The 20,914-nt window shown below is 44.5% G+C and overlaps 1 protein-coding gene across 2 annotated transcripts in view; it reads left to right on the forward strand.

Moving 5' to 3' along the window:
- KCNQ5 (potassium voltage-gated channel subfamily Q member 5) overlaps positions 1–20,914 on the forward strand; it is a 627,271-nt gene that overhangs the window by 600,975 nt on the left and 5,382 nt on the right. For both annotated transcript variants that reach the window (XM_013968999.2, XM_018058845.1), the window contains 2 exons: positions 15,963–16,094; positions 19,908–20,034. In XM_013968999.2, coding sequence (XP_013824453.2) covers positions 15,963–16,094; positions 19,908–20,034 — 259 coding nt within the window. The remainder of the gene's footprint in view (positions 1–15,962; positions 16,095–19,907; positions 20,035–20,914) is intronic.

The raw sequence follows: 20,914 nt of genomic DNA on the forward strand, positions 1-20,914 counted from the left end.
AACTTAATTGGAAATCTTTCACTTATGATAGAACTTTTAATATCTAAGAATTAAAGGACTAACCAATGCAGTCAGCAATTCTGAAAAGGAGTCTGCAAGTAAAAGTCCCTAAATCATATGCAAAAGTGTCCTTTTCCTGAGCTTCATTATATAACAAACTGAACATCAATTGACTGGAATGTTTTTGCTAGAACACGCCCACCGCCCACAGCTCACCTGAAATAGGATTTTATATGTATGTTACTGACTGCAAGTGTGAACCATCTATTATTCATCTCAGAAATGGCGACTCTGTTTTTGGCATTTTCCTTGTTTTCTTTTGGTTGTTTGATTATTTAACATAACAACTTGAACATCCCTTTTGTTTTCCAGTAGCTCTAATAATAATAGTTTTCCTAAGAGAGAAATTAAAATAAAAATGTGTAACAAAAAAATACGTATTCCACTGCAAGGATGACAGCATGTAAAATAGTATGATTACATTCACAAAGGGTGAAAGTAGGAATTCTTATTATCAGTTATTAGTATTTATTAAGCCTCTGACATTTTCTAGTTATTTTTGAAAATAAGATGATTAAGGTCACTCTCCAAATTCATCTGGATTCTGTTCCTGGTGAATCTGAGATTCTTGGTGTCTCATCACAGCAAGAATTCAGTGAGAGACAAAAGTGAAGAGCTAAAAAGCCTCTTGATGAAAGTGAAAGAGGAGAGTGAAAAAGTTGGCTTAAAGCTCAACATTCAGAAAATGAAGATCATGGCATCCAGTCCCATCACTTCATGGGAAATAGATGGGGAAACAGAGGAAACAGTGTCAGACTTCATTTTTGGGGGCTCCAGAATCACTGCAGATGGTGACTGCAGCCATGAAATTAAAAGACGCTTACTCCTTGGAAGAAAAGTTATGACCAACCTAAATAGTATATTCAAAACAGAGACATTACTTTGCAGACTAAGGTCCGTCTAGTCAAGGCTATGGTTTTTCCTGTGGTCATGTATGGATGTGAGAGTTGGACTGTGAAGAAGGCTGAGCTCCAAAGAATTGATGCTTTTGAACTGTGGTGTTGGAGAAGACTCTTGAGAGTCCCTTGGACTGCAAGGAGATCCAACCAGTCCATTCTGAAGGAGATCAGCCCTGTGTGTTCTTTGGAAGGAATGATGCTAAAGCTGAAACTCCAGTACTTTGGCCACCTCATGCGAAGAGTTGACTCATTGGAAAAGACTGATGCTGGGAGAGATTGGGGGCAGGAGGAGAAGGGAATGACCCAGGATGAGATGGCTGGATGGCATCACAGACTCAATGGACGTGAGTCTGAGTGAACTCTGGGAGATGGTGATGGACAGGGAGGCCTGGCATGCTGCGATTCATGGGGTCGCAAAGAGCTGGACACGACTGAGCGACTGAACTGAACTGAACTGAAGAAAGTGAAATTGCTCTTTTTGACCCCATGTACTGTAGCCTACCAGGCTCCTCTGTCCATGGGATTTTCCAGGCAAGCGTACTGGAGTGGGTTGCCATTTCCTTCTCCAGGGGATCTTCCCAACCTGGGGGTTGAACACGGGTCTCCTGCATTGGAAACAGACGCTTTACCATCTGAGCCACCAGGGAAGTCTAGGTAAGCAAGGTAAGAAATTGATTTATTTAGAGAGAAACACAGTGCACAAATAGAGAGTAGGCCATCTCAAAAGGCGAGAGGCCCTGAAATATGGGATGGTCAGCTTTTATGTGCTGAGTAACTTCATAGGCTCATGAGCAGGAGCCGATGGGCTATTTATTCCAACTATTTTAGGGAAGGGGCAGAGATTTCCAGGAATTGGGCCACCACCCACTTTTTGCTCTTTGATGGTCGACCTCAGAATTCTCGGGGTGCCTGCGGGTGTGTCACTTAGCTAATATATTACAGTAAGCATATAGTGAGGCTCTAGGTCCTCTAAAAGTCGAATCTTCCACCATCTTGGACCCAGTTGGTTCTTACCAGTTTTAGTCAAGCCCTATGGCCATAGCTTGCCTCCCTGGTGACTCATATGGTAAAGAATCTGCCTGCGATGCAGGAGGCCCAGGTTCTACCCCTGGGTCGGGAAGATCCCCTGGAGAAGGAAATGACCACCCACTCCAGTATTTTTGCCCGGAGAATCCCATGGACAGAGGAGCCTGGTGGGCTACAGTCCATGGGATTGCAAAGAGTCGGACACGACTAAGAGACTAACACTTTAGGAAGAATGACCATGTCATTATTTTAAAGGTTGTGCCCTGCCTCTTTTCTCCTGTTTCAATTCCATTACCTAAATGCACTTGGAGACTTTCTTTTTTTAATGAATGACATCATTTTTTATAGTAGTGAACAGCAGCTATTCTTAGACATTTCCAAGCTATGCCTTAAAAGACAGAAAAATACTTTGTTTAGTTCCTCCAGGCTTGCCACAGATTTTTTTCAAAATATTTTTAGTTGGAGTGCATGAGGTTGTTGGAAATGCATTTTCAAACTCATCTCTGGGAGAGAAGACTGAACTTATTTTTAACAAAAATTCTGTATCTTGTTAATGATTTACTTCAAACACTGTTAAGTTTCTTTGCATCCACTCATATAAATTAATTTCCAAATATAAAAATGAAATTAGCAGGGAAGTAAACAGATAACAAGAAAATTGATAAACTCTTGAAAATACTACACACTCTCTTTTCATTGTACAATTGACCCTTGACCAATGCAGAGTTAGGGGTGCCAACTCCCTATGTAGTTGAAAATCTGCGTGTAACTTACGACTTCCCACAAACTTAACTACCAATAGCCTGCTCTTCACCAGAAGGCTTCCCTATCTGTAACATAAACAGCCAATTAATGCATATTTTATACCTGTAACATATACAGTATTTTTACCAAAAATCAAGCTAGAGAAAAGAAAATGTTATTAAGAAAATCACAAAGAAGAGAGAATACATTTACAGTATTGAGCTGTGTTATAAATATGTTTACAGATGAATCATTTCCCTGTATCTACAATATTGTCTCATACAAAACACTGGAAATGTTATATGGACATCCAAAATGAAAAGATATTATGAAAAAACCATTCATATTTATTTATGTTTATTTACAGGTAAAGCAATTCATGCATTGATGATGAAGAAGCAGCAATATGATTGCTTCCTGGTAGCTTACCTTATACACTAATGAATGACTCATTATTAAAATTTTTATGGCACACAGCACATCAGGTTCATAATACAGTATTGAAACTCTATGAGATTAAAAAAAAAAAAACAAAAAAACTTCCCTGTGCTTGTAAGCTGATATGCAGTTTCTCCAATTATGAGATAGAGGCCTACTGTACAGTATTGAAATTCTTTGAAAGTGAAGTTATAAAGCAGTAAGAAAGCTAACATGCTATTAATTTTATATTAAATATTACTCATGTCTAGGTAAAGACAGATTGTGCTGTGCTTAGTCACTCAGTCATGTCTGACTCTTTGTGACTCCATGGACTGTAGCCCACTAGGTTCCTCTGTCCGTGGCAAGAATCCTGGAGTGAGTTGTCATGCCCTCCTCCAGGGGATCTTCCCAACCCAGGGACTGAGCCCAGGTCTCCTGCATTGCAGGCAGATTCTTTATCAGCTGAGCTACCAGGGAAGCCCCAAAGACAGATTAATATTTACATATGTTTTAGGCATTCATGACATACCTAACTTTTTCTTAATTTTTTCAGTATCTTTAGCTATATGGTTCATCTGAGTTTTTTCAAATTGTCAAAAATCTCAAAAAAGATTTTCAATATATTTATTCAAAAAAAAATCTACGTATAAAGGAACCGAAGCAGTTCAAACGCGTGTTGGTCAAGGGTTCCCTGTATTATGGTATATCCACGTGCTAGGGCTGCCAAGTCAGAACACCACCCTCCCAGGGGCGTAACCACCAGAGGTTTATTCTCTCACAGTTCTAGAGGCTTGAAGTCCAAGATCAAAGACCCGTCGGGGCTGGTTTCTTCTGAGGCCTCTCTCCATGGCCTCAGCCAGCCACCTCCTCATCGTATCCTCATGCGGTCTTTCCTCTGTATGTGTCTGCATCCAAATCTCCCTTTAGAAAGACAGCAGTTAGTGTGGGTTCAGGTCTCTGCTAACATCTCATGTTAACTTATCTACCTCTTTAAAGATCCTGTCTCCAAACACAGCCACATTTGAGGCCCTGGGCTTTGACATAGAATCTGGGAGGAGTGGGAGGCAGACACAAGTCAGCCCATGACACGGGGTGAGACACCAGTTTTCCTATCACTGTTCACAAAGTATTTTCTCAAGCACAATATCAAAATTTTCAAATTAAAAATAAGCCATTAATTATCTGGATATTCCTTGCAACATCAGACATCTGGGAATATCTGAGCACGTTCCCTGGCTCACCTTGCAGGCTTGCACTGACTTAGTGCAAACACTGTATAAGTGTGAGTCTGAGGCCAGTTTTCGCCCCCAAATCAAGATATGCTCACCAGATGGTGAAGAATCTGCCTGCAGTGCTGGAAACCGAGGTTTGATCCCTGGGTTGGGAAGATCCCCTAGAGAAGGGAATAATGGCAGTCCACTCCAGTATTCTTGCCTGGAGAATTCTGTGGACAAGAAGAGCCTGGCGGGCTACAGTCCACGGAGTCACAAAGAGTCAGACACAACTGAGTGACTAAACTTTCATGTATTTGAAATAACAAATGTTAAAAGTCATAGTCAGTAAAACTCTACATTTATAAAAAGCTCTTGGAAAATCATTTTTAAAAATACAAAAGAGATGGTTGTAGCGGCACGGGCTGGATAAATTCTCAGATGTACTCAGCAAGACAGCACAGGCGCCCCATATACAGGCCCGGGTGGCTGGGCAACAGCTTGGTCTGTTAGAAATTTGAGGGGAAACTCTTGCCTGCTCCTCACGGTATTTTTTCATAGAATCACCACATCTAGGATCAAGGCCGCTCCTAATGAGATCCTCAGCACTTGTGGTTCTTGTATACATAACCATGTTTTCTGTCCATCGTCAAGAAATGAATCAGAATTACAGTGCAGCCTGTTCTTGTGAGGAGAACTGAAACAAGGCGAAGGCGATTGCTCAGTGAGCGGAGGAAAGACGGCCCAGAAGCTGGGGATGGGTCACGACCTAAACAGCTCCACGCTCACTCTGTCTCCCACAGATGTGACCTCTCATTTCCTGGATGGAACCAGCCTTCCAGATAATTAGATGATAAATGAGGTCTGGGGTAAAAACTCAAAGATTCTTTTTTATAATGTGCATTTTTTATTGAAGTATAGTTGATTTACATGTTGTATTAATTTCTGGTGTATAGCACAGTGACTCACCTATATAGATACACTTTTTTCCACATTCTTTTCCATTATGGTTTATCACAGGATATTGAATATAGTTCCTTGTGCTGTACAGTAGGACCTTACTGTTTATTTATCCTGTATATAGTAGTGACAGCCTTTATTTTCCTGGGCTCCAAAATCACTGCAGACAGTGACTGCAGCCATGAAATTAAAAGACACTTGCTGTTTGGAAGAAAAGCTATGACCAACCTAGACAGCATATTAAAAAACAGAGACATCACTTTGCCAACAAAGGTCCATCTAGTCAAAGCTGTGGTTTTACCATTAGTCATGCACAGATGTGAGAGTTGGACCATGAAGAAGGCTGAGTGCTGAAGAATTGATGCTTTCAAACTGTGGTGCTGGAGAAGACTCTTAAGAGAGAGAGAGATCAAACCAGTCAATCCTAAAGGAAATCAACCCTAAGTATTCAATAGAAGGACTGATGCTGAAGTTGAAGCTCCAATACTTCAGCCACCTGATTCCAAGAGCCAATTCATTGGAAGAGACCATGATGCTGGGAAAGTTAGAAGGCAGAAGGGGGCAACTGAAGATAAGGTGGTTGGATGGCATCACCAACTCTCTGGACTTGAGTTTGGACAAAGTCCAGGAGATAGTGAAGGACAAGGAAGCCTGGCATGCTGGCCATGGGGTCACAGAGTCAGACACTGTTGAGGGACTGAACAACAAAGTATAACAGTTTGCATCTGCTAAGCCCAAGCTCCCCGTCCATAGGTGAAACTGCACCCTGACTTTACCAGGCCCCACAGGTTCATTCTACCCTCGCCCCTCTACCGGCCCTAGGGTACTCAGGAAGGTACCAGGAAACAAGCACTGTGCCACCTGGGGCAACCCGCATCACCTCCCTGTGACCTTCCCTCCTCGTGGGTGACTTGGGCTGGGGACAGTGCTGACCTTTGCAGTGGTGAGGATCACAGGGGTTCCCACCTGCAGGGCTCTGGGCTCCCTGGGGACCAGCCCACCCTCTGCTCAGGCCAGACCTCCTCCTCTGGGAGCTCCCCCTGCTGGGTCAAGGCTGCCTGCTGTGTGAAAGAAGCCCTTCTTTTTCCCATCTGGGGGTCCGCCTGCTCCCACTTCCCTAGGTGCCTTCTGCTTCCCCTTAAAGTTACCCCCTCACCATGCCCTGTGCTAAGGAGTCGCCCAGAGCAACGCTGCCACTCGGAGCTAGAAGGACGCGAGCCATGTGCAGCCCCCCGAAGGCCCCCTCCCAGGAGTCCAGTACACAATTCTCCTCCGCCTCCTCCACCCACACAAACCTCCGAACACACTGAAATAGTCACTTTCTCCTCGCCGTGGTATATAGTAAGAAGGAAGATGACCTGCAGAGAGCTGGGAGGGGCTGATGTGTGGTCCCAGAGCGTGTGTCCGGGCGACTGCCGTGACCGAGAACTTGGGAGGGCATGATGCGGGGAGGCGAGGCCAGACCACAGGAGCAGGAGGCCTCCAGCGCGTGGGAAGGCGAGGGGCGTCCACATGCGGAGGTGACCCTCCTGAGCACATGGGAGAGGGACTCTGACTGCAGGGGGGAAAACAGGCTGCAAAGAGGGGGCGCTGGTTGTTACAGGGCTTCCCAGGTGGCACAGTCGTAACACAAGCAGGAGACGCAAGAGACGCCCATTCTGATCCCGGGGTCAGGAAGATCCCCTGGAGTAGGAAATCACAACCTGCTCCAGTATTTTGCCTGAAAATAAATAAATAAATAAATAATCCCATGGACAGAGGAGCCTGGCGGGCTACAGTCCATGAGAGCACAAACAATCGGACACAACTGAGCGACAGCACACCCTGTTACAAACCCTGGGGCTTGCGGGGGCGGAGCCACACAGTCACGGCGAAAAGAAGAGAGGGTGGAGGCCCCAGCTCTGCTGATGCAAATAATAACGGGGCGTCAAGGCTCTTCGATGTAAACAATAACGGGAGACCGGATGTTTAGTGGTTGGAGAGGAGGGAATGGAGTGGGAGGAGTCGATGAGACGCCCTGATGCTGAGTCAGGGGCAGCTGGGAGTGGGGAAGAGGGGTGCGGTGCATGGTTGCAAGTGTCTTTGGGGGCCATGGTGGGCCCAGCATGCAGGTGGACCCCTGAATGTGAAGCCCAGGAGACAAGCTAGGAACTAGGACAGACTTGGTCGTCGTCGATGCAATTATGGATGGCTTCCAGAAGCATCCTGGAGAGAGCATGGTCCACAATGAATCCAGGTTCAGGAACTGTAAAGAACCTCAGAAGAGAACAGGAGCTGACGGAGACACAGCTGGGGCAACCAGATGGAGGGACAAGGAAGGGGAATAGAGGAGGGGTGAGGAGAGCCTTAGGAGAAGGAGGCAGGGTTCTCTGTGGTTTAACTCTGCTAAGAGGTCAAGAAAAGAAAGAGGGACAAGGTCCTTGGAAATCAGCAACAAAGAGGTCACCTGGAAATTTGGAGAAAATTTCAATAGAGGCCAAAATGTTGGAGCCAGATTGTAAGCACATTTTTTTTTTAATTAGAATCTTTCTCCCCAGTAGGAACATAAATGAGGTATCAAGAATATAACTAGCAAAGACTCATCAGCTCTTCTGAAATTGCTCAGATCTGATCAACCAAGAGAACAGCTCCAGATGACTTGTCAATTTCTGAGTGGGGTGTGGAGATCACACCTGATTGTAACCCCAGGTTGAGCCAGGAGGTTTCCCAGTTTTCTCACCCTGGGTTCTTCCTATTCTCAAAGGCACGCAGGTACTCTTACCAGCCTCTAAAATGCATTCTTAACTCCGCATCCTTAAATCTCACTTCAAAGTTCAGACAAGAATATACTCCACAAATAGAGAAGAAGAGGCACATGTCTGCCATTGAAGGCTTTTGTTCAAACCCGCAAGCTGTTTAATCATGAGCAGCTCTTTAACTTTGCCGATGGCATCTGGGCTGTTTTAGCAGAGGTAATGAGACTTTGTTTGCAAGTCACTAGGAAGACATTCTTGCCAGCCAAGTCTGTGACACGTGACAGGACAGGATGCTGCTAGGGAACATTTTATGAATCATTTAGCACAGATTTTTTAATCAGCTAATATCCTCCCTGGAATATTCTTTTTGTTTGTTTCTGTTTTGAAGATAATTGCTTGTGGCCACATTTTGCCCTGAGGCTGCATTAAACCAGTGTGTTCACTGAAAATGCACTTACTTTGCAGCATCTAATTTTTAACCTTTTATTTTGGTGTAATTTAAACTGAATCCCCTATTCATTACCAAGATCAAAAATATTCAGGAGTAATCAACATGTATGGACAGTTTGTTTACTTATTTATTTGTTTCAAACTTTAAAGTTTATGTAGGGTTTTAATTCCCAGGAAAATGAAATTCCCCAATGTATCCATGGTTACCATATTAGTGCTCACAAAATTCTAGGAAGGAAAGTTACCCATTTGTAGACTGGCTTGGATCCAGAAGTTCTTGCTTGGGTTTTACTACTCTTACCTCTTTGAAAGAAAGCCAAACACTATGAACAGAAGAACCTACTAGACTTTGAGTGTGCAACAACACTAAGGGAGTTCCCTGGTGGCCTAGTAGATAAGATTTCACTGCCATGGCCTGGGCTCAATCCCTGGTCGGGGAACTGAAATCCCACAAGCCATATGGTGTGGCCAAAAAAAAGAAAGAGTCTCCCTTTAAAAAAAAAAAAATGAAATATTAAGCATTAGAAGGAAAACCCTATTCCCAGTGGTGGAAACACTGTGACCCTAAAACTTCCCTGACCCCTAAGTCAGCCAAGTGAGGCATCTGCTTTCCCCTCAAGGGAGGACATCTGGTAGACTGTGTGTAGTGGAGCTGATTTATGTGTCTATCAGGAACCAACAGCAAGAAATGAAACTGACCAGTGCTTCCTCTTCACGCCTGGAGTTCCTTAGTCCCTGGCTGGTAGCCGGGTCTGAGATGGCAGGAGGGTGAAGGAGTCTCGGTGTGAAAAGTAAGAAGGAAAGTGTCAGTCACCCGGTGGTGTCTGACGCTCTGTGACCCTGTGGACCATGGCCCACCAAGATTCTCTGTCCATGGAAATCTCCAGGCAAGAATACTGGAGTTTTGGTGTACGATTCTACAACTAGTTTTAAAGAGTTTCAAAGTCTAGATACCATATACACGAAGGCAGAGTGTATTATTAAATTATGATTCTATGTTAACAGGAAAATAACTTTAGTGAATCATCCAAACAAGTGATCAACACACCTTCAGTGGAGACCCAAATTATCAGCTTCCGCGGGCCTAGTTGTCTAGAAGTTGAATCTGTTCCATGATCAGCCCCCACCACAAACTGACCAGTCTCTAAAAGGCTAGAGAGAGAAAGAGATTTCATTTTCACAGAGGCCTTGGGTCACTTCAAAGATGAGCCCCAGACATATAGACGCTGCACTTCTCATGGGAGTAACAAGTCAGGGGACTGAATTTGCCAAACCAGGAAAGAAGTGGATGTGGAATGCAGGTCACTAGAGGAGATCCGCGCAGTGCACCGGTGTAAATCCATACCAAACATAAGATCTGGAATACGATGGGCCATTTCTGAGCCCAGAGAAGTTTGTCATCTGTCCCCAGAGATGGGGTTGCAGAGCGGGAAGAGTCTGGGCTACACGCTGCTCTCCTGTGTGTCTGGGACCCTCCTACGTGACCCCTGGCCTCCAGCGTGAAGCCTGGCACCTCAGGAGCGCCCAGTGAGGAATGAATGACCCGGTCCCGCTCACCAGCATCCTTTGGCATCACTCAGGGAAGCAGCCACCCTGAGCTCATCGATTCCCCAGGCTCTGGGCACATGGGACCCTTGAGTCCTGTTAGGGCCGCTGGCCACAGGCACTGTTGCCTCCACCGTGACCCGAGATGGAGAGACTGAGACCAGCTGGTCCTACAGGCCTCTTGGGCTCTACACTCCCTCGCAGTGGAGCCAGGGCCCCTGCACACACTAACAGGAGCTCAATGAGTGTTTGTTGTGAGGATGAATGGCTCCATCGCCAGGCATATCCTCTCCCTTCCAAGGCAGCCCTTGAGAAGCTAACGGGACGTGTTGGCTGGCTCCTGGTGGGACTTAAGGTCTTCTCCGGCGGGAGTGGGGCAGGAAGCACTGCGCTCTGACTGCAGGCCTGACACCCAGGCCCGCGGTTCACACCACCTCGTAGACCTGATCTGTGTGAGTCGGATGATACCCAAATGCGCCTTCACTCCTTTGCAGGGAGGTGGGGCGCTGAGGTCATTCTGCCCCACCCCCACCGCAATTCCGCCTCCTATCACTAGTGCTTAACCGGGCTACAGGTTTGAATCTCCAGAGGAGGTTTATAAAGTCTCTGGAACAATTAAATGGCGTTTCTGGAGGTGGGAGCGGGCACCCGCCTTTTTAAAGCAGCTTGATGGGGACGCTGCTGTCTTTAGAGCCAATGAGACCGCCTCTCATCGGAGCCCTCCGCCCGCACGTGGTTTGGCTGCTGCCCGCCTGTCCGTCGGTCTGGTGGTGGCCACAGTCACTCCGCGTCTGTTTCCTGGTCTCATCTCTGCATATTCACGCACAGGGTTTTTAACCCCGACCTAAGGGGCCGGAGACAAGACTTTGGCAAGATTCTGTGACTCATGGCAGCACAACATATGCACCTTCCTTATAAGTGCACGTGTGTTGTGTGTATATACAGCTAGGCTCCACTCGGAGTTTAACTTGCTGCGGCGATTTCTTCGTGCTCAGAGAACTGCTTGAGCAGATTTCTTCCCTTTTCAAGCCAGGGGCCAGTTTAGGTTTGTGGTGAATCTCTTGCTCCCTCTCGTGGTCACGCCGGGGCATGTCCGCTGCAAGATGAACTTCCTTCTGGACTCCCGGCCCGCTCAGGCACCCCCAGCAGTGAGGATGCTAGGTTGAGGGTCTTTTGCAGTTTGCTGCAGTGTGAGCTCCCAGAGTGCAGTGAGACTGTAACCTACCGGCCCACCTTTTGGCCTCCTCCAAGGCCCTTCCAACAACGCCGGAAAGAACAAGCCACGCACATGGCAAAATTTTATCCAGTGCCTGCCATGTGTTAGGCATGAGACTGAAGAGGCAGTTCATGTAAAGTATCGTTTCTGTTGCTGCTATTTTGTGTTAAAATATTAACATCTTAATACTAAGACAAGAGTAGAACATTGTGATTAAGAGCTCAGCACTGGAGCTACACTGGTTCAGATCCCACATGCTGTTTAACTTCAGACAAGTCACTTAACTTCTTCAGGCCTGTTTGCTTATCTGCAAAATGGAGCTGACTAGAGTCCCCATCTTTTATACTACAGAGTACTGCCTGGCAGTACTGTCATTGTAATCATTTAATGCATTATAAAGGTTCTAATCTCACTCTAGAATGATTGCTCAAACCCTCCTTCCTATCAGGCAATTCATAGAGCATATTAAACTTTTATTGTTGTTGTATAGTCGCTCAGTTGTGTCTGACTCTTTGCACTTTGCAACCACATGGACTGCAGTATGCCAGGCTTCCCTGTCCTTCACCATCTCCTGGAATTTGGTCAAACTCACATCCGTTGAACCAGTGATGCCATCCAACCATCTCATCATCTGCTGGCCTGTTCTCCTCCTGCCCTCAATCTTTCCCAGCATCAGGGTCTTTTCCAATGAGTCGGCTCTTTGCATCAGGTGGACAAAGTATTGGGGCTTCAGCGTCAGCATCAGTCCTTCCAATGAACATTCAGGATTGATTTCCTTTAGGATGGACTGGTTTGATCGCCTTGTTGTCCAAGGGACTCTCAAGACTCTTCTCTAGCACCACAATTTGAAAGCATCAATTCTTCAGTGCTCAGCCTTCTTTATGGTCCAACTCTTGCATCCATACATGACTACTGGAAAAGCCATAATTAGGGATAGGGGAACCCACACTGGATATGGCCTAATTTCTGGGAGGGGCCCTCTGAGAGAGTGAAGGGGGCCACTTCAAGGGCAGAGTGAATTGGACCCCCAAGAAGACAACAGTTGGTGGTGAGATGACAAGACTAACATGGCCTCTAGTTTACTTGTGATAGTGTCAGCGGACACACAGAGGATGCAGGAGAATGTGATTGGACCGCCAAATGTTCTCCTGAACCTGTACAAGTGTGCCTGCCCGGCCCGGCCCAGTGGCTCCAGCTTAGTAGGACAGTAAATGCTCGGGCCTGGGTATCTGCAAACTCTACCTGGTACTGCTTCTGTGACCTGGGATGGCTTCCCCAACCTCTTGAGCCTTCACTTGACCCAAATATTAAATGTGGAAAATTCTTAGGGTTTCATGCAACATCGTGGAGGTAAAGGGCTTAGTGCAGGGCCAGCCGTCCTGCAAGGTCACAGCAGTGGGAGAGTCACCCATGTGAGGATGGGGAGGGTGAGACCTTCACATCCCACCATCCAGCTCCATGTCCAGGAGATGGGAACCCTGGGACCTCGGGTCCAGCTCATGACATGGTAGAGACAGAAGCCATCTGAGTCATCCTGGGGTCACCAGGGAAGCGAGGGGGCTTAGCTCAGTCTCCCAGGTTTTCCACTCTCTTCCTTCTGATTTCACCCATGAAAATCAAGTCCAGTCCCTGGGACAAGAGAGAGGGGATTGGGTGGAGGGAAGGAAGCCGAGGTGTCTGGATGGTATAAACATCTCAAATCACCCACCTTCACAACCAGGGTCTTTGCTCAGAAAGAGACATCACACGATGGCCGTGATTTCCAGGGAGCACGTCCCCTGAACCAAGCCTGGCACTCAGGATCTTCACAAGCGTCTGTAGCAATCTCCTAGGGACAGAAAGCTAAGGTTTTACTGTATTCAGACTTTAGCCGCATGTGTTCATCCCTGTTTTCCTGATGGCCCTATGATATATAAAGTTCGTTCAGTCACCAGGCTTTCCCCATCCTTACCCTGGACGGTTTCAGTTTGCTATTAGCTCTCTCTCTCTATGTTCGGTACTTACTGGGTAATGATTGTGTCATTTTTTTCCTTACTTTCAGTGTTTGTTTTCCTTTCTCCTTCCACATAATGATATCTTATTACTTGTGATTTAATTGTTCTCTGAAATCCTAGTTATATTAGTAATTTAAGGGAAAAGAACATTATATTTTCATGATTTTCAGGAGCAGTTCTATTTAAAGAATTCTTTGCTGAATCAGAGCCCTAAGTATTAATGAATAAACATTTATTTTACTTTAGCAAGTTTTTTTGTATTCATGAAACAGAGTCAATGGCTTAAGCTTTGCCTGAAATGTGCCTGGAAGAACTCAGATCTGTTTTATTCAGAAGATCTCAGGAGTGTTCCCTGTCACAGAAAAACATAAACAGCTTTGTACAACTGGAGAGGAGCTGCTCCCCCGCCGTCTCTGATCCTTGCCAGGGCTCATTTGAGATGCTAGGATGGAAAACAGCCTCTGCCATCAGTGAATCTCCTCGAGAATCCAGAAGGGCTGGCATAGGCCTGCATGCAGACAAATGGGGACAAGGGATGAGCGTCTGGAGAGAGGAGGTGGGCGCTCTCCCCCTAGTCCGTCACTCCCTCCCCTCACCAGGGAGCTGCCATCAGAGCCTCCAGACAAACAAACCATTCCTCCCTGCATTCAGGGACCTCATACGGCCTGGGGGAGGCAGATATTTAAGCAAATAATTACAGAAGCAGTTCTATTTCAAGAATTTATTAATAAAGTTTAGTAGACCAGTGACTACTTTGAAAGAATGGCAGACGTTTCTATTAAAACTGGTGTTAGAACTGAGTCTTAATGATCTTATAGGATTTCAAGAAGAGGAAAAAGCATACACAGACAATTGTGGTATGCAGTTGAGTGGTGTGTTTGTGGTCCCACAAGTTCCAAGGAGGAAGTGGATAAGAATCAGGAGAGAGGTATGCAGAGGCCAGGCCATCAACAGCCTTATAGGATGTGCTAAGCAGTGTGATGTTTCCCCAGGAGGCCAAGGAAAACCAATGTGGCTGAGGAAGAGGGTAAGAGCATTAAGAACAAATGATTCAGGAATGATTTGGAAATGCCCTGGCTATCCAGTGGTTACGACTCCCTGCCTCCGCTGCAGTAGGTATGCGTTCGATCTCTGGTCAGAGAACTAAGATCCTGAAAGTCAAGTGGTGCAGGCCAAAAAAAAAAAGGGGGGGGAAAGAAAAAAAAAAAAAAGAAATGATTCAGCAATGATCAGAATACAGCCATTCTGAAGTCAATAGTAAATTATAGGATCGAGTTTGGGGCTTAATAACCAACAAGACAACTTAGATTCATTGCAATCAGCTGTCATTTAGGACAGGCAATTTTCCATTTAAACCTGCATTTCTTCCCAATCATACCACTTTCCACCAAGGAGCAATACCTTTTGGTTCAGAGAGCTTAGTTGACTGATTCCCAGGCGGGGACCCATGAGTGTGATAACAGGAGTCTATGATCCAATTAATCGTTGAATAAACACCAACCAGTTTTACATATAGCTGCAGTACTCCTGCCTGGAAAATGCCATGGACGGAGAAGCCTGGAAGGCTGCAGTCCATAGGGTCGCTGAGGGTCGGACACAGCTGAGCGACTTCACTTTCACTTTTCACTTTCAAGCACTGGAGAAGAAAATGGCAACCAACTCCAGTGTTCTTGCCTGGAGAATCCCAGTGACGGGGGAGCCTGGTGGGCTGCCGTCTATGGGGTCGCACAGAGTCAGACACGACTGAAGTGACTCAGCAGCAGCAGCAGCAGCAAGGGTGCGCAGATGCAATAAATGCTATGCTTCTCTGCTTTCTCCAGGAATTATGTCAAGTTGTTGTAGCAACTGGTTATCTTAGGCAGCTTAGCTATTCATGGCATCATGAAATGTCTTAATAAAATATTGTTTTAAAACATGAGTCCATGTTGGGGGTTAGGCATTGTAATTAAAAAGACTTCTGATTCTGAAAAGTCTAGACATCCAGCTTAGGTGATGAGTGTGTTATGTTTGAAACATAAAGAACTTAGGTAGCTAATTGAGCAGTATTCTGCAGGAATAATTTATGAAGCAAATTTTTCATAAATTTCTATACAAATGTACATTTTCCTAGAGAGAATTGAGTTTTGTAGCATATCTGCATCTCCAAAATGCATATACCTATATAAAAGACCATTTTGACAACATTTATATTTTATAGGGTGGTTAACACCACCTTCAGAAAGGCAATGGCAACCCACTCCAGTACTCTTGCCTGGAAAATCCCATGGATGGAGCAGCCTGGTAGGCTGCAGTCTATGGGGTCGCTAAGAGTCGGACACGACTGAGCGACTTCCCTTTCACTTTTCACTGTCATGCATTGGAGAAGGCAGTGGCAACCCACTCCAGCACTCTTGCCTGGAGAATCCCATGGACAGAGGAGCCTGGAGGGCTGCAGTCCATGGGGTCACAAAGGGTTGAACGTGACTTAGCAACTAAACAACAACTCTTTTGTAGTGTATTTTTCTACTCTCAGGGTGTGCCTCACAGGAGATAGTTCACATAACCTCAGGCTTTCCTGTTGCATTTCTGCAGATGCAGAAACCTAAAATAACTTCATGCATGACTTTCCTCCTCCAGCATTTCCTCTGTATATTAGTGAGCTGTTTGGGTAACTTCTTTTAGTGAAGTTACAAAGATTAATATGTAATACATCGCTCTTACAGAATTATGAAGTTTCATGTTGCAAAACGGAAGTTTAAGGAAACACTGCGCCCATACGATGTAAAAGATGTCATCGAACAATACTCTGCTGGTCACCTGGACATGCTGTGCAGGATTAAAAGCCTGCAGACACGGTGAGCAACTCGAAGGTTACCTGTTCTAAGGGGACAGGCACAGAAACTGTCTGGGAGTCAGCTCTCTAACGTAGGGAAGATTCTTGAATTCCATGTTTCTGACTTGTTTTTAGTGGACAACTGGGCTTCTGTGTTAAAATGTAGATTCTATTTAAATATAAATCAGGCACTAAAAACAACTTTAAGTATGGACTGCGTCTAGTGTCTCACCTATGGAAACGGGGGCATTGGCGGTGGCCGCAGAGGACTGTTGTGGGACTGCATGAGTTAAAGCAGGGGCCTGAGTCCTTGTGCAACGTTCAAAGTGGCTACTGATGTCATTTTGTTATTGCCTGAATCCTATATGTCCTTTAGAAATAAGCTAGTCTTTCTCCTTCTTAAGCCTGACCCACCATCCAGCCTACAAAGACAGACCTCTCCCTCCTCTGACCCCGTGTGGCACGTAGAGTCCCCTGCAGGGCGCCATCACGCCCCTCATGGTGGGATCCTGCACTGAGAGTCCAGGCAGAGAACCTGAGGTTGTGTACTGGCTTCTGTATTACTTCCGGGGGCACGTCTGTTCCCCTGGCCCTGAACCAAGCCTGGGCCTGTCCCTTCATCCCTGTTCTGCAACAGGCTGGATACACACCATCTTTCTAGTGAGCATCCTCTCGGGCGGCTGAAAGAAATGAGTATGTTCCTCTAAACATGTGCTTGATTGTGTTATCTTGAAGCCAAAATATTTAGTCAGTTCAGTTTGTCTTGCTTCACAACCAGGCCCAAATTACCAGCCTGATAACTGAACAGTTCTTAAAACACAGGGACCGAGTCTTCAACACGTGTTCATGCACATGGCACACTTAGCACAGTGTGAGGCATCTACTAGGCCCTCAGTAAAACACCTGTCGACTTCTAAAACCTTAGTTATGGAAATCGCACATTTTTCACTTACCCATTCATGCACAGGGCACCCTGGACACCCAAAGATGAACAGATAAGCCAGTCCTGGTGGAGTAGATTAGACATCATGGTTGCCTGTACTTTTGTGCACACAAAGTAAGCTGGGAAGTGCAGTCAGTATTCCTGATAATTCAGCTCTAAAATACACAAAAGGGAAGAAATTAATTCCAACGTAGACTGATTAAGTCTCCTTGGAAATTGTTTTAACTCACCTGTGATCTTCTTACAACCTCTCACCAAGTGGCCAAGGTCTTCCAAGTCTTTTCTAGGACTCCCAATGGGTTTTTGTTTGTTTGCTTGCTTGCTTTGTTCTATTTTTTTTTTTAATTTTTTTTAACTTTTTATTTTATGTTGGAATATAAACAGTTAACAATGCTGTGATAGTTTCAAGTGGACAGCAGAGGAACTCAGCCATACATATACATCTATCCATTCTCCCCAAAACTGCCCTTCCATCCAGGCTGTTTTTATTTTTTTCTCCTTACCTTTTAAAGTTTTAACTTTTGTTTTTTTAATTACAAATGTGATTTGTTTTATTTTTCTTCATAGGGATAGGGTCACTAGTTAAAATACACTGTAAAATCTGCACTTTAAATTTCATTTCATATTGCAATTGTAGAAATAGTTTATATAAATAGTATCCATTAATCATTTAAAACAAAAGTTCAATGTAAATTAAGATCCAGTTATTTCCATGATTATTTATGGTTTTCTGGTATTTCTGGTAAAGTTTTATTTTTCTGAGGGTGAAGGAATTAATGTTTTTGAATGTGAAATATCTTTAAACTTAAAATTGATACCTTCCATAAATCAGCTGACCAGGAGAGAGTGCCAAAGCATTACAAACAACAGTTTTTCCACTTAACATATGTTTGCTCAATGTTTTTTATTGTTTGTTTTTATTGAAATATATTTGATTTACCATGTTGTATTAGTTCCAGGTGTGCAGCAAAGTGATTCACTTATACAGGCATATATATCTACTTTTTTAAGGTTCTTTTCCTTTATGTGTGTGTGCTAAGTCGTTTCAGTCATATCCAACTCTTTATGACCATATGGACCATAGCCCACCACACTCCTCTGTCCATGGGACTCTCCAGGCAAGAATACTGGAGTGGGTTGCCATGCCCTCCTCCAGGGGATCTTCCTGACCCAGGGGATCAAGCCCACATCTCTTACATCTCCTGTGCTGATAGGCAGGTTCTTTACCACTGGCGCCACCTTGGAAGCCTCTTTTGCCTTATAGGTTGTTACAAAATATTGAGTATAGTTGCCTCCCAATGTTTTTATAAAGTTCAACCACTACAGAATTTGCAGAGCTAATCTGGAGTTTCTCACTTATGTGGTGTATATATACCCTTCAACTAGAATCCCCAAGATGGAGATGATAGCTTTCTCATCTCCACATATCAGATATATAATAAATGTTCACTTAAATGACTTGTTCTACTCAGTTCAGTTCAGTCGCTCAGTCGTGTCAGACTTTGCAACCCCAGGAACCGCAGCACTCCAGGCCTCCCTGTCCATCACCAACTCCTGGAGTCTACCCAAACCCATGTCCATCGAGTCTGTGATACCATCCAAGGACCTCATCCTTTGTCATCCCCTTCTCTTCCTGCCCTCAATCTTTCCCAGCATCAGGGTTTTTTCCAATGAGTCAGTTCTTTGCATGAGACGACCAAAGTATTGGAGCTTCAGCTTTAGCATCAGTCCTTCCAATGAATATTCAGGACTGATTTCCTTTAGGATGGACTGGTTGGATCTCCTTACAGTCCAAGGAACTCTCAAGAGTCTTCTCCAACACCACAGTTCAAGAGCATCAATTCTTCAGCACTCAGCTTTCTTTATAGTCCAACTTTCACATCCATACATGACTACTGGAAAAACCATAGCTTTGACTAGATGGACCTTTGTTGGCAAAGTAATGTCTCTGCTTTTTAATAAGTTATCTAGGTTGGTCATAGCTTTTCTTCTAAGAAGCAAGCGTCTTTTAACTTCATGGCTGCAGTCACCATCTGCAGTGATTATGGAGTCCCAAAAAATGAAGTCTCTCACTGTTTCCATTGTTTCCCCATCTATTTGCCATGAAGTGTTGGGACTGTATGCCATGATCCTAGTTTTTTGAATGTTGAGTTTTAAGCCAACTTTTTCACTCTCCTCTTTCACTTTCATCAAGAGGCTCTTTAGTTCTTTGCTTTCTGCCATAAGGGTGGTGTCATCTGCATATCTGAGGTTATTGATATTTCTCCCAGCAATTCCAGCTTGTGCTTCATCCAGCCCAGCATTTCACATGATGTACTCTGCATCTAAGTTAAATAAGCAGGGTGACAATACACAGCCTTGATGTACTCCTTCCCCAATTTGAAACCAGTCAGTTGTTTCATGTCTGATTCTGTTACTTCTTGACCTGCATACAGATTTCTCAGGAGGCAGGTAAGGTGGTCTAGTATTCCCATCTCTGGAAGAATTTTCCACAGTTTGTTGTGATCCACACAGTAAAAGGCTTTGACATAGTCAATAAAGCTAAATGTTCTGTTCTACTAACATGAAATAATTATGATTTTGTCATATTTTAAGTGACTGAATTCAGGAATGCCTGATCAGAGGTGGAAACAGACAAATTACTTTGTAGTTTAGGACAGGTTTGCCTCCAGAAGCTCAGTCATAATAGATTTCATCACGGCCTAAAATAATGAGAAAATGAACCTTGTGTAATTTCCATGTGAAGGAAATAAATATCTCAACTGGAAGAAGTTCATTTTATTTCTTCTTATGTAGATTAGAGATAATTGTATTTTTCTTTCCAAAACACTTCCTCTGGTTTGGGGCAGCCTCCACCTTTCACACTCATAACCGGATCTTTGTTTCTGATAGTGTGGATCAAATTCTTGGAAAAGGACAAATCACGTCAGACAAGAAGAGCAGAGAGAAAATAACCGCAGAACATGAGGCCACGGACGACCTCAGTATGCTCGGCCGGGTGGTCAAAGTTGAAAAACAGGTACAACTCAACTAAACTGCCTAAGGTCTTAGGCAGATTTTTTTCCAGTTTACTGCAATAAAATTGACGTATATTCCTGTATAACTTTAAAGCATATAACACAATGGTCTAACCTACAGGAACTGTGAATGATGACCACAAAAAGCTTAGTCAGCATGCATCATCTCACAGAGACACAACAGAAAGAAAAGCAAAGAAAACAAACTGTTTTCCTTGTGACAAGAACTCTTAGAATCTGCTCTCTTAACACCTTTCCTGTGCGCCACACAGCAGTATCAGCTATAGTTATCACTTTGTGAATCACAGCCCAGCACTTGTTTTTCCATAACTAGAACCTTGAGCCTCCTGATCACTCTCCTCTGATTTCCCTCCCTCCACCCCCTGCCTCTTGCAACCGCAAGCCTGAACTTTTTCCCCATGTGTTTGGGGACTTTTTTTTTTTTTGTATGTTGTTTTAGGTATATTAACTGGGATCATTCAGTATTCACCTTTCTCTGTGTGATTTATTTGACATAGCATAATGCCCTCAAGGTGCATCCATGTTGCTGCTAATGGCAGGATTTCCTCAGGTTTTTTTTTTTTTTAATGGCTGAATAATATTCTATTGTATATACATGTACACCGCAACTTATTTATCCATTGATCTGCCGTAGACACTTGTTTCCATGTTTTGGCTGTTCTAAGTGGTGCCTGTATGAACACAGGGTGCAGATATCTTTTTGAGTTAATTTCTTGTTTCCTCTGGGTATGTGCCCAAGAATGGAATTGCTGGATCATGTGGTGGCTCTATTCTTAATTTTTTAAGGGATCTCCATATTGTTTTCCATAGTGGTTGCACCAATTTACCCTCCCACCAACACTGAGGCAGGGCCCCCTTCTC

The sequence above is a fragment of the Capra hircus genome, chromosome 14 (assembly GCF_001704415.2).
Source record: "Capra hircus breed San Clemente chromosome 14, ASM170441v1, whole genome shotgun sequence".
NCBI classification, from domain to species: domain Eukaryota; kingdom Metazoa; phylum Chordata; class Mammalia; order Artiodactyla; family Bovidae; genus Capra; species Capra hircus.